This window comes from Pinus tabuliformis, chromosome 7, assembly GCF_031772625.1.
Source record: "Pinus tabuliformis cultivar Carrire ecotype Pingquan chromosome 7, CPIR1, whole genome shotgun sequence".
NCBI lineage: Eukaryota > Viridiplantae > Streptophyta > Pinopsida > Pinales > Pinaceae > Pinus > Pinus tabuliformis.
The window spans coordinates 837,999,992-838,018,042 of record NC_142293.1 but is presented as its reverse complement, the minus strand read 5'-3'; the positions used below and the strand labels follow the sequence as shown (position 1 = coordinate 838,018,042).

At 41.2% G+C, this 18,051-nt stretch overlaps 1 protein-coding gene across 2 annotated transcripts in view; it reads right to left on the bottom strand.

Annotated features, from left to right (window-relative positions):
• Positions 1-628: 628 nt before the first annotated feature.
• LOC149250232 (E3 ubiquitin-protein ligase PRT1-like) overlaps positions 629-18,051 on the bottom strand; it is a 155,608-nt gene continuing 138,185 nt past the window's right edge. For both annotated transcript variants that reach the window (XM_089458979.1, XM_089458978.1), the window contains exons 6-7: positions 1,958-2,031; positions 629-1,386 (exon numbers count right to left, since the gene is read on the bottom strand). In XM_089458979.1, coding sequence (XP_089315105.1) covers positions 1,063-1,386; positions 1,958-2,031 — 398 coding nt within the window. In that variant the 3' untranslated portion in view covers positions 629-1,062. The remainder of the gene's footprint in view (positions 1,387-1,957; positions 2,032-18,051) is intronic.

The window sequence follows — 18,051 nt, the reverse complement described above, 5'->3', positions numbered from 1 at the left end:
AATATTATTGGGTATTCATAATCTTAATGTAATGATGTGTTCTTCTCTTTGAAGAGGAAAATCTAAAGGTCGAGTTTATTTGAATGTATTGTCATGGCTTTCATGTCACTTGGAAATTATAATATTGCGCTTAATTTGCCTTTGGGAAAATAAGATTCGATATTACAACTAGATAAAGACAAATTTTGTCAGTCCCACCAAGTGATCACATAGGGGACCTCTCAAAATAATTCGGAGTGGGAGAACAAAATTATAATGCACTATATTACTAACACTATACATTCTGAGTTTAAACAAGCCAAATCTCCCAGAATTTACTCAAATAAGGATTTCTATACGAGCTTTAATTCAAACGTACTTTGTGGTCCTACTACATATTCTCGTATAATTCAAACGAACTTTGTGGTCCTACTACATATTCATTTGACACGTGAAATTGTTGCTTCAAAAGCTTTTAAACCTAGCACCGTCGTAAGGCAAGCAATTGGAGCTGGTATTGAGGCTTCACAGAGCAAACATGCCATTACAACCCTCAAAAAACATCTTGCATCAACACAAAATTTTCAAATCTATTGCATATTAAGTGGCTGGAGGTAATCCCATTGACAGCCAATAAACACTTAGCAGCTATGGATAAAAATCCCTAAAGATATATATAAAATTGCTTTAGGCATCACCTGGTTGCTTTATAAGTTTTAAATTTCAGTGTTGATAGGTATCGACAAAATATCGGCGAGGGTCCAGAAAACATCTTATTGGCAATATCGGCGAAAATATCAGCAAAATATTCTTGCCGATATTTTCAAAATAAGGCGATATTTTGCCAATATTTTCAAAATATCACGAATATTGCCGATATTATCAACAACTTTTAATAGTTGAACATACAGCTGAGAACTAGAGTGTTTTTACAAATTCCTATGCCCTGGAGGACCTTCATAAGTCACATATAGCAATACAATAGCCCATAAGACAGATGTCTTCAACATAAATCCCCATAGATGGTGTCATGGATACAACAAATATGACACTTCTGTTAAATCCCTATACACAGTAATGACATCAATCCCTATCACTTTCAGTTTGATTTCTCTCGGAATTCTCAGCACTCTCTACACTGTTGTGCATCGAGTCTTCACTGTCTTCTTCAGCCAGGGGAATAGAGCCCCTCCCAAAAATCCGCAGGATGAGTTCTGGAAAGCGATATGTCATAGATTCATCAGCTCTGCTCAGTGTGATTGCCTGGAAACAATGTTCTGGTGTATGCTGTTGATTGAAACGCCCAGGAAGCACTGAACCTTTCTGATAACATATTTCGCACAAGTCAAACCCAATAGATTCATGGCAATCTAGACATTTATACCTCGTTCCTACAATTGGAAGCACCTGCCAATCATAATGCACCTTGTTAGAAGTATGAATAACCTCAGACCACTGAATCAAATGTATGGACCCTAGCCAATCAACAACCATGCATATATCGCTTAATACAAGTTTTGCCTAGATCAGGAACAACATCTTGTGTAAACCACCTAAAAAGTCTCACAACACAACTACTTTAGACACAGAAGACTAGGTCATGTGGACTAGGGTCTACTCTCCAAAATCACCTTGTAAATCCTAGAGATAGTCTATCAATTATGACATGAAGATGTCCAAGAATGCTACTATATCTATGAATCCTTAAATTTTTTAAATCCTTTGTGTTGAAGGCTTCTTTTAACAGTCATCTAATATAAGAGTGGTTGCCTAGCACTCAACCTAGCGTTAGGGAATACAAAAGAAATTTTTTAATTACGTATCCAAGTCTCCATATGATTTACACTACACACAAACACTTAGAACTAGAAGCAGGACATGCAATCATACCCCCCTTAAAATAAAATAATAGATGGTAGAAATTACTATACTCTTTGGAAAAGTACTTCTCAAAAATAAATCATGCCCAAATGCTTACCCCACAATAATCACATCCAACATTTCGGTGGATTTCCGGCGTCTCGGCAGTTGTTCTTCTAGCTTCTTTTGTGCCTAAAATTCAGTCAGACCATTCAAATAAGTCTATTGGCTAGTCCAAAGGTTACAAAATAAGACAAAAATAAAGTACAGTGAAACATTAAATGCATATTATGGGAACATTTTGTGAGAAAGTATTACTTATATTACACAGAAAAAATCATGAATCACAATATGAGCATCTCACCAATCTTTATGTAGTCAAAGCTGCAATAAGGTCAGTGTAAGTTAGTGCAGAAACAATTTTAGCATCATTAATGAACATAAGGCTTTAGTTTGAGCAGATAGCTCATCAAATGCTAAATTTTGAAATGCATGAACAGAAGCTACAACCCTCTCAAAAACATACGGCACATCCTCCAAAGAGGGCACAACACATACGAGTTAATGCAATGCCAAAGGCCGCAATAATGACACAGAACAATGAATTTGCAATCTACAAGCAGTGCCACACAGTTAGGATAACATACAATGCGTTAGGAGTCCTAATAGTAAATGTTGGGTTGTGTTGTTAGGAAAGTCATTAGTCTTAATGTCATTAATGACCCATACTAGTTATAAGTTTGGCTATAGGAGTGGTGGTGTTAAACTAATTAAATGGCATACAAAAAGCAACCCATGTTAACGCATTCGATGACTCCTTGATTAATGAATTAAAACTTTCTCCTTATCTGTCGTCTTTCTCCCTGTAAATGGAGGCAACATACTCTCATAGAGCATGCCTTCATCAAAGTAGTTGTGCAAAGGAATAAAGGGAGAGCTATGGATAAGGCACGATGATGCCGCCAATTTACAGCGTGAACTGTTCTCCTAACCTTATAGGTTACGGCCTCCCTTAACAATCACTGTGGAATGTTTTCGCACAGTAGCTCAGCCTTTAACCTTCACTGATTCTTTCTATCAGGACTCTTCAGTCCCTTGAGAACCCTTCGCGCCCTCAAGCCTGCATACAAGTGACTGCCCCCTCTTTCCTTTGGTTTATTGGATTTATCGTATAAATCCTTAAAATCGGCACTTTTACGATAGCAAAACCTTTACAAAGGATTTACGCACAGACACGCGTAAAATCCAATCACCCCGCTGAATCCACAGGCTTGGCACAGTTCTCGAGGCTACACTTTATCGCAGTCGGGCGTCGGCCCTTCCACGGGTCACAATACCCAAGCCTTCCACTACCCCGATATGCGATTACACTATCGGAACTCCACGGGGGCGCTTTTTACACTACAGACCCACTCCCATTGTTATATCAGAAATGTTAAAAAACATGGAAATACAAAGAAAAAAATCCTCCCCAAACACAAAGTCCGGATCTCAAATTTTATATACCGAGGCCTATAAATATCGTCGGGTCCGCCTTATCGCTTGCGCCCATTCCCCTCCGCCGATAAGGTGGCGATGCGATTACGCAATGTGATCACGCCGATGATTGCCAATCCAACTCCGACAATTAAACCTCCGCCGTCGATCTCTTCCGTAGATCCAACGGTCCTCGTTGAATCGCTCTATCGCAATCGGCTATCGTTGTGGTCGGGGTTATTGCCCCCGCCGATCCAATCCCCCAATTTAATCTCCACCGTTGATCTTCCCATAGATCCAACGGCCCACGTGCAATCGCTTGATCGCAATCGGCGTTTGCCCGTGGTCGGGACTACTCCACTCGCCGACTTCAACTCCGCCGATTTAATCTCCATCGTCAATCTGTTGGATCCGACGGCCCCTGAGTATCGCCCCCTAAGCCTTGTGTTCCTCTATCTTCGGGGCTTTTTCACGTTCCCGCTGCGTTGCGAACACTTTCTTCTATGGATGCCTTCGCCCCCCTTGGTCATGCCGGATTCCCCTGCAATTATATATATATATATATATATATATAAGCTATGATTCGTGTTATTCTCAGTTTTCAACCATTTGAAACACAGATACACGGATTCTAAATGGAACTTTGCACATAACAACAACAATAAAAAAAACAAAGCAAGTATGTTGAGTCCCTGTCCCTCTCTGTGGTCTACTCGCATTACACCAGTGGCCTTCCTTACAGTCTGCCCGTAGGCTTACAACCCTTCTCAATTCAGCTAACCTCTCTAACCTTCCTTCTTGTTTTCTTTTTAATACATCAGAGGCAGTTCCTCTTACAGTTCGAGGAACTGTTTTCTCAGTTTTGAGACAGTTTTCTCAAACTAATTCCCATCTAATCCTATCTTGTCTAATTCAAAACTAACAATGGTTGATTCAGCCTTCACTTACAATAATACAAAATGAAACTAAATAAAATAGAAATTGAGATGTTTTCCTCTCTATTTGTTAAAATAGAACAGAAAATAAACAACAAACAAGAACCAACTCCCAGTTGTCACCTCTTCATTCGGGTGCTCCTGCATCACACAAGCAAGTTTTAATGTTATATAACTTTTCAAGGATGTTGACTTTAGAAAAAATTGGCATGTTTAAGGGAGAGAAAGAAACTTAAAACAAAAACAAAAAGGAAGAGACATAAAGGAAGAACTCACAATCCCACCTTTTGGAGAAGAATACAGGAATTCATGAGTTCACAGAATAAGGCACAGTTGAGAAACAGTTGAAAGGAGAACACTGCTAACCATCAATTTGCTGGATATGAAAGAGCTGAGAAACTCACCAGAATAGTGCGACCAAGCCAGACTTATAGAATGTAAATAGTAGATAAAGATGCAGAAACCCCTGTGCCTAATCGTAATAGAAGAGGATATCCAGAGAAGACATCAAACCAGAGCCACGAGGAGAAAAGACACATACCCAGAGAAGATGACATAAATATGGGCACACATATAGACCAAGAGAGGGACCTGCTCAAAGTAAAATCTACCAACAGACACAATAGCACACATAGACATAATGGGGCAGAAAATGTCTGCTTGTCCTTCGGACTTGACTTGACTTGATCCCTGACCGATGATGTGCACAGAGACAACCCTAAAAGTTTTCAACTAGGTTGCACAAAACGGGGAAACGGGTACGAGTTTCCGAAATGGGAAGCGATACGAAACACAACCTCCCCAAATTTTGGAAACGGGGAAACGCGATATATATATATATATATATATATATATATATATATATATATATATATATATATATATATATGTATGTATATATATATAAGGACATTTAAGAAATATGTGCAATGATAAAGCATATATGATACATTCTAATTTATTACATTATGATAAAATTGTCAATTGTCAATGCATAAACTATAAGTCTCTAAATTTACATCACATTTACTCATGAATGATCACATAATGAAAATAGAAATATCCAAAATCAGCCACGAGAAATTTCTAATTTCTTGTCTCGTGCTTGATTGGGAGTCCTCCTCCTACATAGTTGAACGACCTTAGTGCTCTTGATTAAATACAAGTTTCATACCCTAGTACCCTACATGCTCTTCATTATTGGGAGTCTCCCCTACATAGAGGGCTTGGTTCTTGATTAAATACAAGTTCCATACCCTAGTACATGATAAAATCCAATGGAAACATTGCAATCCCCCCAATCCTGAAATCCTGAAAAACAAATAAGTCTGCTGGATTTTGAGTGAGATCTAAAATTCTACTTTCTCCATATGAAATCCAATGAGGGCGAAACCACTCTCAAACATCCTGAGTCATTTCATGGTAATGTTAAAAATTTAAGTAAAAGTGATATTCTCCTTTATTTTTCATTACCATGAACTGCATATGCCTCAAACTTCCTGATGAACTGCATATCAACACTAGGGCAAAAGTTCACTTTTATAACTTTAGACAGGCATCTAGAAGCAACTAGAAGTCACTAGGATAACCTAAAAATAAATTAGAAAACAAATTAACAAAAAAAAACACACAATTAAAAAGCTGAAACGTGAGTCGTACGGCTTTGAAACGCGTTTCAGGCCGTACTGGCCACATTTCAATTTCGTGAAACATGGCAGTACGGCCTGAAACGCGTTTCAGGGCCGTACCACACGCGTTTCAGCATTTCGTACTCGTTTCCGTACAGAAACGCCCCCTTGCCCTACGTTTCCTGCAACATAGGTTTTCAGACAATGTTCGTGGCATTTTTCAGCAGAGACACAAAGAACATTATTATTCCAGTGGCAATGTGAATATTTCCAGTTGCAAATGGAAATAATGCAATCGCGTAGTCTAATGAGACGGAGGAGTTGCCCGGAAAGTTATGGAAATTCCGGTCATATTTAGAGAAAATCCGGCAAGTATTTTGTAAATCCAAGTTATAGTTGTTAAACTTCAAAATTTTAGGTGTCCTAGACAATTTTGATGGTGTTGAATCCATTTCCACCATCAAAAACACGATTCAAGCACTGTGTCTACAAAAAATTTTGAAATTCTTTTGCCCGGATTCCGGCCACTTTTAGCCGTCCAGGCAATTCCTCCGCCTCATTAGACAACTCATATTGCAATCAGGCCATGCACATGGCAATAATACCCAATGCAAACACGAATAATTTCTGAGCAAAACTACATACTGAGAGATAAATAATTGTTTTCTAAAGACTACTTTCTTCCTTAACTTTCTTTGCAACTAAAAGGGCAGACATATAAAAACACTTTGTTGGTAAATTTTGTTAAAAATTATAGCTCGGACAGGAATCTCCGCACAAATTTAGTGTGAACATGCCAGAAGTAATTTGAGATAGTTTTAAAAAGTAATTCTACTTATAGAAAATAATTCTATTTTGTGATTTGTTTTAATAAATAATTAGGTAAAAGTCTTATATTTAGCAGTTAAGTCTAAAATTGTATCTCATGCATGACTTAGACTAGAAGTAATCCTCAAGAGTCAAAACAGATTATCCGCTAAAAATATAAAAACAGGGCAAGGTAGAGGCTTTGACCATGTTTGAGCAGTTGAGCAAGTTGAGTGGCAAAAAGGGAAAGAGAGCAAGCAGCCAGGAAAGAGACGTTTCCAGCAGCTTGTGTGTAATATCTCAATTTTTCTCCTTGGAAAGTTGTAATTAAACTTGTTAAAAAATATGCATGGATATTTTATTTCTGCTATACTGATCACCATCAGGTAGATATAACATGGTGTTGTAAACATTGTAAATACTATTACTTCTTAAGTTAAAAAATGATGATGACAAAGACCAACAGACCATGAGCACCTATAGTGGCTATGATACCACAAGTGGGAAAAGGTAAAGGGATTTAAGGGATTTCTTCATGTCTAAAAATCCTATGTTCTTTCTACCTATCATCCCTTGTCATCTTCACCTTATTTAAGCAATGAGTAGTGGAGAAAACTATTTCCAAGAGTTAAAGGAAACCATCATCCCTATACTATATCAAGTGCCTCCCTTACATTCTTGGAACGAGAAGTAGTGGTGGGAACTTCTTGTTGTGCAATTACACATGGGAAATTTGAATGGGAAGAGGAAAGCTAAAAAAGACAAAAAAAGAGAGATGGAAAAAAAGTTTTTAAAACTTGAACAGTAGAAAAGAAAAAGAAGCCATGACCATGAAGATCAGACCAGCCATGAAATTGAGGATATACATCTGTTAAAAAGAGCCAAGGAACTCAGAAATTCTGCAAAAAGTTTGAGATAACAGCTAGACCTTTCTATGTCATCACTGAGCAGTGAGGAGCACAAACGAGGAAAATTTCCAAGGGACTGAAAAGCAGACAAGGAAGTCCTCCTTGTGTTGTGAGGGGCAGCTAATGTGGGTGCCTAGAGCTGCTTTCTGAAAAACTTGGCAGTGAAAATTGAATATTTGTTAGAACTCCATTTACGAGAGATGTTTTCCAATTGATACAAGAAAAATTCCAGGGAGTTCATGACATCGTGAGCCCTATCTAAGCCCTATCTTTGGAAAGAGGCTCAAGATCTTAGAGATCATGATTGGAATATTGGGTGATCATGAGGCCATCTACAAACTACTGCAGTCCAGATTATTGGCCATTTGGAGGAAGGAGCAAATTGTAATATTCCTAATAGGAAATTAACAGTGAATAACAGAAAAACATGCTCATGAATAACACCTAAAAATTGCAAACATGCATAAATATCAGATACACATTTATTGGCACCAAAACTAGTTCTTCATATTAAATTTTGAGTTGGATAAATACAATATAGTGAGGGAAAGAGGAACCTGGGCTTGCTATAGCAAACAAGCAAAAGCCCAGGTTGAGAAATCAATGCCCAAGTGCTCGAATATCAACCCAACTAAGCTTTGCGCGGATCCAGTAAATTCCTGCTCCTGCTGCTAGAAAAAAATGGTGATAGCTGCCACTCTTGTGCTCAGAACCTCCTGAAATTGCAGCTGGCACCTCCCCACAATTTGCTCAGAAAAAACCCAGAAAGGAATCTGCCCCAGACCAACCACCCAGAAAACCCACAATATGGTGCAAATTACTAGTTGAGTAGTAAAATGCACTGCTGAACGAAAGGGGATTTATAACCTAAACACTACCAGGAAAATTCTGTAAATTTAATCGGGACCTCTCTTCCAAATACCCATAAAAACCCAGAAAGCTTTAGGCCCCAATCCAATTCTCCAGAAAACCCACAATTGTGTGCATTGGCCCAACTCGTCCTCTTATGTGTACTGCTGGAGCAAGCTGTGGAATGCTCTCCTAAAGTCTCCAAGAATTTCCCTCTGAAATTCCCTTGCAATTCCTCCACAAAATCCCTGTCCTTCTAGCTCTTCTTTCACACCAAACTCACCCACCAAAACCCCAATCGAACTCCCAGGTAATGATGGCTTCCGCAGTCCCCAGAAATGTTCCAATTCAAGCTGGGAAATTCCTCCACACTCAGCCCTGTAAAATCCTTCAATCCACCAGCAAATTTGCAGAGCAAGCTTCCCTAAAAATCCCAAAAATTCGTTGGTCTTGTAGCTGCCTCCTCAAGGAATGTGCATTCCATTTCCAGCACCCAGCCTGCTCACAAGAAGGATCAAATTCTCTGGCAGACGGTTCTCGAATAAATTTGCTATGAAGAAATCAAACTCCCCTAGAGTGACACTCGAAGTCCATTGAAGGAGTTGAGATTCCCGCCCGGAAATCTCGTGTTGAACAGCACAATGTTGACTTGGCTCAACAGCTCAAGCAAACAAAGGTTCAATTTAGATATAGTCAAAAGGTCCCAAAATGGAGGCCAGTTCTCCTATTTATATTGTGTCTCCTCTCCTTGTGGGCTCCATAATTCGACCTCCTTGCCTCTTCCCTCCAATTCGACTTCCTCAAGGAGTGTGAATTTCCTCATGGGGTGGCCCCCACATCCAACTATGTGATTAATCTTCCCTTTGTCTAATGTTTGGGGCCTCCTCTATCACACAAAATTAAATTAATTAACTTTCACTCACTTTTCTTAAGTTTGTACGCAAAATTGTTCTCCATCCAAAATTTGCAAAATTGAGAAATGCACTTGGCAGATTTTAATTGGAAGTGATATTACAGTCCTCCCCGGCAAAAATTTCTTGTCTTCAAGCAATGCCCGAACAAGCGCCCCTCTAACTGCTAATCACCACTATCACCACCAGTGATACCAGGGTTCCAAATGTGCTACGAGTCATCCCCAGCCTCCACCAAAAATTGCCAAAAATTGCTTGTCCTCGAGCAATCCCTGAGCAAGCGCCCCTCTTAATGTTGATCACCACTATGACCACCAGTAATACCAGGGTCCCAAATGTGCTACTGAGACATCCCCAATATTTGCGCTGCCTGGTCATGAAGGAATCCCTCAATACTCGGATCCCAAGCCATCCCGATCATTGTGAAGCACCCCTTGCTCTGCTCACTGTCCAGCCAGGTATGGGTACCAGAATCCCATTACATACGATCAATAAGTAGAGCATCATGATAATGTAGGACTCTGTCCAATTCCCCATGAAGCTCCCCTACCAAGTAGTTTGGCTCCTGCCCTCCAAGAGTAAACTCCTGAAGGTACAACCCAATCCCCATGGAGATAAAGTCTCCTGAATGGGCTTCCACTGATATCATTTTGCTGACCAACCTGCCATGCCGATGAAATCTCCCATGTCACCAGCGAGTCACAAAAGCCCACTAGAAGATCTGAATGATCTCCCCCTCTGGTGGTCAGCTCATCCCTAAAGGTCGCTAAGTTGTCCTGTACTGCGATGCCCGGGTCTCATGCTAGCCTCAGATGGGTGCCACCATGTTGTCGTTGCGCCACTCTGACTATGATATACTGCCCATCATGCGCACGTTGTATCCTCCTCTCCTGAAACCCGATGGTGAAATATCGGTGAAAGCCAAGCTCTTCCTGCCCAGGCATCCCCATGACGCCAATATCTGCCCATCCACTGCTAATCCTAATCCTGAGCAGCAACTGGAAAAACCTGCCTCACCAAACAAAGGAGGCTTCAGCAATCCCCCATGTGTCAACCCCAACGTGAGCTAGATCACCCTCTACTATGGTCTTGCTCCTCACGAAATGGAGTGACCTGTTAGCCCATTGAATCCCTGGATTCCATAGCCAGACCTGTAGCGGCACAGCTCTGACAACTGTTGGAATCCATCTGTGCCTCGTCCCTAATCCTTGCATGTAGTCAATATATAGGCTCCATATATCATGAACTAATATGATGAATGCTAAACTGCCTTGTGCCTGCCACTGCGCAGTACTGATGACCGCTAGAAGCCACATGTGCCAAATAGCTACCCCTTGAATGCAGCCAATAGATGGGTATCTGATACTCGCAATTGACTCAGTGTATGTGGATCTGTCCTGCTCCTACCAACCGTCACCATTAAGTATGTCATCTGCCCTCTCGATAATGTGCCAATATAATGTTTATAGAGCCCAGACACATACTAGAAAACTACCTCAGTTGTACATGGTATCCTCTGCTCATGCAGGGTCCCGACATGCCCTGCGAAAAGAGTGGCACATGTCTCCCACATGATGATCTCCCCAGGTGTAGGCCCAATGATGAACCATATGCCACCGCTATAGAAGATCACTTCATTCCCCAACCGATGGCTGCCAACTCACGTACCGACCCCATGCCACCGCTGAGAAGTCTCTCCCCTAGTGCGTTGAGTGCCATCCAAATTTCTCAGGTGATCTCCCCGTCCTCTGTTGCTCATTTCCATAGTGTCAAAGGACAACAACCAAATCATTTGTGCTTGTAAGCGATGTAGAAGAGGGGTAGGTGTGTGAGTCCCCACGGATACCATCAAGTGTCGCTCATCTACATCCTCGTCAATCCTGGGTGAACTACACCCAAAGTTATGCCTGGTGTCTCTGTCCATAAGTCTCCTTAGAGGAAACACTCCAAGACCGCGTTATATAGCACCATACGCCCCTACATATCATTGAGCATCCCTGGACGCCTCGACATACTCACTATACACTGCGACCTACCCCTGTACACCACTGAATACCCACTGCTACTATTGTACCATCCTCCTCTATCTCGTGTCCTGCTTGTGTCACTGTACCTGACACTCCCCGTGGGTACTCAACACAATACGAGTTGCTCCTACTCCACAGCACAATCCAACACACTACGGCACACCACCATGCATCTCCATGCCCACCTACAAACCACTGCTCAACGCTAGATGCTCCTACACACCCCTGGATGTCATGGCCTAAAGTTGTGACAGTACGCGTCCACCCACACCCAACCAACATCATCACCTCCACCATCGCATCACCATACCCTCCAATGAATGGATTTCCCCTCCAAATCCTCCCTGAGAGACTCGTGAAGTGAATCTCCCTAGGTACCAGTAGCAATGCCACCACTGCTCTGCTCCTCCATGTCCTTTGTGCCCCACATAACTGTGGAGAATCCCCAGCCCCATACAAGGCACTGTTTGGTGACCTGCCAATGCCACCTCCTCCGACAATCTCCTGCAAGAGTGTGTTGATCATCCCGCTAACCAACATACCTAGATTACCCATGGAGTCCTCTCACACACTGACTAGCCATTGGTGCTAACTGAAACTTCCCTAGCAAATGCATGTGCTCGATCATTGGGTCAACTATACCACCAATGCCATAGTCAATCTACATATCCAATAAATGGTAGATAGTCCCACCTGGATCCCAATGCCAACATGGGCCCTCAATATCCCCAACGCCTGAACACGCCCGCTAACTCTCACTCTGGTCTATGACTAGCTCCATATGCCTAGCCCACACCACCAGGTCCCAATTTAGAACCTCTCGCCATCCAACCCCTAGGGAAGGATCGAAATCTCGAACCCCCGTACACGAGACTAGCCCCCCATCTTGGGAATGGTGCCCCCTGCGTAGCTCAAGTCGCCTCCTCTCACTGATCTGGTTGACACATAAAATATGTCAGGGTAATTTGGCATCTCTCGCTCCACTGTGCAGAGGTAGCCTAGCAATGCTGCTAGCCCCACCTATATAGGCACGAAGAGAGCTACTATTTGAAGGTACTGCAGCTCTGTTGATGGTTTGTGCATTTGTTTGCTCTAAATCGGTGGTCAGCCCAAAAGATGACTGCTCGTCCTCCTCCATCATGGGCTCAACATGACTCATGGATTGCCCCTCCACGACTAGCACACGTCCTTCTATGTGTTCTCCATGTTGTTGTAGGTGGTTGTCGTCTGGGGATTCAATCATGGCTCTGGGTACCTCTGTGTCTCCTAGCACCTCATCTAGGGACGACACCTCATCAACAGGTGGCTTTATGGGTGTAGCCTCTATTCTCTCCACCAAGGTGTTAACTGGTGCTATCAAAGAGGTCTCCAACAATGGTGACTCCTGCACCACACCGGGTATATCGATGTGCTCCTCACCATCCTATGTGCCCTCAGCATCATGCTCAACCTCCTCCCTAGGCTCCTGATATCTAAATCCAGGTCTCCACCAGCAAAAGCGCCCCCTGGTCTCACCCCCTAATTGCCCCTGTCCTGCCTGCTCCTTTTGAGGAGATTTGGTGCCCTCATTCTATTGACTTTCCCCACATGGTGTAGATGGTTGTACCCCCACAGCCTGCACACCCCTAGTGACTTTGTTGTAAGGATGAGGATGGACCTGGTTTGTCACCTTCCTCAACTGGGCCAACCTCTCCTCGATCCAGCGAATTATGCCCCCAGAATTCCTGCATACTGAATCTTCCTTGGGCCTCCTCTCACTGATCTGGTTGACACATAAAATATGTTGGGGTAATTTGGCATCTCTCGCTCCACTGTGCAGAGGTAGCCTAGCAATGCTGCCAGCCCCACCTATATAGGCACGAAGAGAGCTACTATTTGGAGGTACTGTAGCTCTGTTGATGGTTTGTGCATTTGTCTGCTCTAAATCAGTGGTCAGCCCAAAAGATGACTGCTCGTCCTCCTCCACCATGGGCTCAACATGACTCATGGATTGCCCCTCCACGACTAGCACACGTCCTTCTATGTGTTCTCCATGTTGTTGTAGGTGGTTGTCGTCTGGGGATTCAGTCATGGCTCCAGGTACCTTTGTGTCTCCTAGCACCTCATCTAGGGACGACACCTCATCAACAGGTGGCTCTATGGGTGTAGGCTCTATTCTCTCCACCAAGGTGTCAACTGGTGCTATCAAAGAGGTCTCCAACAATGGTGACTCCTGCACCACACTGGGTATATCGATGTGCTCCTCACCATCCTATGTGCCCTCAGCATCATGCTCAACCTCCTCCCTAGGCTCCTGATATCTAAATCCAGGTCTCCACCAGCAAAAGCGCCCCTTGGTCTCACCCCCTAATCGCCCCTGTCCTGCCTGCTCCTTTTGAGGAGATTTGGTGCCCTCATTCTATTGACTTTCCCCACATGGTGTAGATGGTTGTACCCCCACGGCCTGCACACCCCTAGTGACTTTGTTGTAAGGATGAGGGTGGACCTGGTTTGTCACCTTCCTCAATTGGGCCAACCTCTCCTTGATCCAGCGAATTATGCCCCCAAAATTCCTGCATACTGAATCTTCCTTGGGCCATGGGTTGTCTATGGTTTAACCCGTCACTGTTCATACATGCCCAAATCCTCCATGATCTTGTTGGATCCCCCACAGCTGACCAAGATAATGGCTCTGATACCACTGTAATATTCCTAATAGGAAAATAACAGTGAATAACAAGAAAACATGCTCATGAATAACACCCAAAAATTGCAAACATACATAAATATCAAATACACATATATTGGCACCAAAACTGGATCTTTATATTAAATTAAGCTGGATAAATACAATATAGTGAGGGAAAAGCCCAGGTTGACAAATCATTGCCCAAGTGCTTGAGTATCAGCCCAACTAAGCTCTATGCAGACCCCGTAAATTCCTACTCTTGTTGCTAGAAGAAAATGGTGGTATCTGCCACTCTTGTGCTCAAAACCTACTGAAATTGCAGCCGGTGACTCCCCACAATTTGCTTAGCAAAACCAATAAAGGAATCTGCCCTAGACCAACCACCCGAAAAACCCAAAAAATGGTGCAAATTACCAGTTGAGTAGTAAAACACACTGTTGAACAAAAGGGTATTTCTGTCCTGAATACTACCCAAAAAAATTTGCAAATTTAACCAGGACCTCTCTTACAAATACCCATAAAAACCCAGAAAGTTTTAGGCCCCAATCCGATTCTCCAGAAAACCCACAAATGTGTGCGTTGGCCCAACTCGTCCTCCTATGCGTACTGCTAGAGCAAGTTGTGGAATGCTCTCCTAAAGTCTCCAAGAATTTCCCTCTGAAATTCCCTTGCAATTCCTCCACAAAATCCCTACCGAACTCCCAAGTAATGATGGCTTGCGCAGGCTGGAAATTCCTCCACACTCAGCCCTGTAAAACCCTTCAATCAACCGACAATTTCCAGAGCAAACTTCCCTAAAAATCCCAAAAATTTGTTGGTCTTGTAGCTGCCTCCTCAAGGATGTTGAAGAATGTAACTAGGTTAGGTCTTCATAATTTTATTTGAGTCATAATGAAATGTATTTATCAAAAGAAAGAAAAAAAAAAATATTATTATTATGACTTATTAAAGCATGGGTTTCATCATTGGGTCATCATGTTATAGGTCAATGTCCCCATTAAAGACTTCTACGTTTTGTCTTGAGTCATTAGAGTTATTGTCCATTTTATGAGACCCTTCTTGGGCTTTTGAATCATGTAAAAATAATTTTTATTGAGTCAAATAAGTCATTTGGCACCTCCACACCAAGTTGGCCCTTACCTGATCAAGTCGGCCTACATCAACGTAATTCAAACTCCAGAAGAGGATATAAATATAATGCATCTTGATTCATTCGGAGCATCACTCACAAGTTCGATATTCAAGAGAGAAAAGCAGAAGAATGCGAAATTGCAGAAGAAATCGAAGGAGATTTGCTAAAGAAGGAAAATAGAAGTTTTTGGGTCATCTCTCTCACAAGTGTGAAAGTCACTGGGCTATTGCTGGAAGGTCGAAGTCTCTACTACTGCATCAAGGTCAAGTTTCTGATGCTGCATCAAGGTCGAAGTTTCTGTTGCATCAAGGTCGAAGTTCTGTTGTTGCTTCTAGGTCAAAGATCTGTTGCTGCTACTAGGTTGAAGTTTTGTTGCTGCAAGGTCGAAGTTCTAGGTCGAAGTTGTTGCTGGAAAGTCATCATCTACAGAAGAAAGGAAGGGTTGACTTGGTGATTGGAGGAAGTCAATGTCTAGATCAAGGAGTCTTGGATCATCTCATGAAACTATTAAAGGAAGAGTTGTTGACTAGGTTTTCCCCTAAATAGGGGTTTTGCCCTCGCTGTCCACCTACATCTGGTGTCTTTGATCTTCGTGTTATGGTTTTGTAATTGCTTGATGAACTAAGATAAAAGAACACAAAAAAGTTAATAAGAACATAAGAATATCAAAAGTAATTATCAACATAAAAAAACCTTTCTGCGTTTCTAATTTTATAACATGGTATCAGAGCTAAGGTGAAGAAAGAGGAAAAAGGCAACTTGAAAATCTATTAAAAGGAGTTTTAAGAAGTTTGAATAAGGGTCATTAAGGAAAAGGATCATATAATAAGTCAAGCATATTATCTTCAAGAACAATGTCTAACTCAATGAAGGGAGAAAACAAATTAGAAGGAGCATCCAATTACAAGGCATGGAAAAAGAGGATAGATCTCATCCTCGAGAAGAATAAAGTCTTGGATCTAGTCAAAGGAAAAGTAAAGAAGCCTACAAATGAATCAAGTGATGCAGAAAAGGCAAAGTTCAGAGAAACAGAGATATTGGCCATGACCCTAATGGTGGATGGAATAAAGGACAACCTCATCCCATATATATCCAACATAGATTCTGCTCAAGAAATGTATGAGGCCTTATCCAAATTATTCACAATCAAGAATCTTGGTCAAATTGCAAGTCTTAAGAATGAACTAAGAACTATGAAGATGACAAAGGAGGACATTGTGGCATCCTTCTTTGTAAGAATAGCTAGAATCAGAGATGAACTCCAAGCAATAGATGAGATAGTACCTGAAAAAGAGCTTGTAATCACTGCACTTCTAGGATTACCAACATCTTGGAGTGCCTTTTCATCAGGTATCAACAGTTGGAAGGAAACTCCTACATTCGAACAATTATGGAATGCATGTAGTCAAGAAGAAGTCTGAATTTCATTAGTAAGCAACAAAGAGAATGAAGAAGAGAAAATTTCAAATGCCTATTCTGCTCATCACAAGAGCAAAGGAACCTTCAAGAAGTCTAAGGGGTCTAAAAGGAAGGTAGACCTGTCCAAGATAGAATTCTACAATTTTCACAAGATGGGTCACTACAGAAGTGATTGTCTTAACAATCCTAGGAATAAGAAGGGGAACAGGGATCAAGCAAATGTTGTCGAAGAAGGATCTCCAAAGAAGAACAAGACCGAAGAATCGGAAGAATCGGAAATAAACGACTTATACTACTATGTCCCTCTACTCTAAATTTTTGAATTGTTTTTCTTTATACTTTGATTTTTAGTACTTGTAGGTTTAACATGCTTTGGAAAAACATTTTTTTGAATTGTTTTGTTAAATTTATAGGTCTCCCTTGAGATTGGATTAAGATTTTTCCAAAGATAAGTATCTTACTCCTTGTATTATCTTTTATATTTGGTTTTCCTTTTCTTATCTAGATGTGTTTGTATTAGAGATGCTAATAACATTTCTTTCATATTTTCCTTGTTTAGGAATGGTTTGATGAATGCTCAAAGGTTATGGAGAAGACCTCACAAGACAAAGCTTGATAAAAGTTTTATTGGAATCGATGTCCTATAAGGTTTGTTAAGAAACAACTCAAAGGTATGTCTTAAACCATAAGCTTTGTTCTCTTCATGATAAAGGTATATTCATTCATTCTAATAAATTTGCTTTACATTACTAACAAGTGTTATGTCTAGGACCTTTGAATCATAAAGATTCTTGTTTGGGTGATTAATCATTAGATTGAATCTACCCTCATTAAAATCATCATGTTTGTGGAACCCTAAAAGGTTCTCTATAAAACCCTAACCTAAGGGTATGTCAATGCTAATGTGAAAAACCCTAGTCTACTTAGGGTTATTGATGAAATCTAGAAAATACTATTCTTTTGATGTTTGGGGTTTTGATGGTAATGTCATGTTTGGAGTCTTAGTATTGTTATGGAAACCCTATTCCTTTAGGGTTGTGTATTCCTAGACCTTGAGGTTTTGGTAAATTAGGGTTTATGAGCAAAACCCTTATATATCGAGAGTAAGCTCCTAGGAATGAAACCCTAGGTGTATGTTTGTTTGTCTGATCAAAACCCTAGCCTAATCAAGATTTTTATATGTATGACTTTAAATGTATTGATATTTGTGTCTTGGGCTTACCTTATGGATATTGATATGCTTGTGCATGATTATGAAATCCTAGATATGTGCTAACCTAATTATTGATGATCATAGTTCTAGGGTTTGTAACTAAGCCCTAGTCGAAATGTGACATTCTAGGATATGATGTTTAGCCTTGATAATGAATCTAGGGTTTACAACAAACCCTAGTAAAAGTTGATCATATTAGATTGTACTATGATTGGTTTTATTTTTTGATATATCTTTGA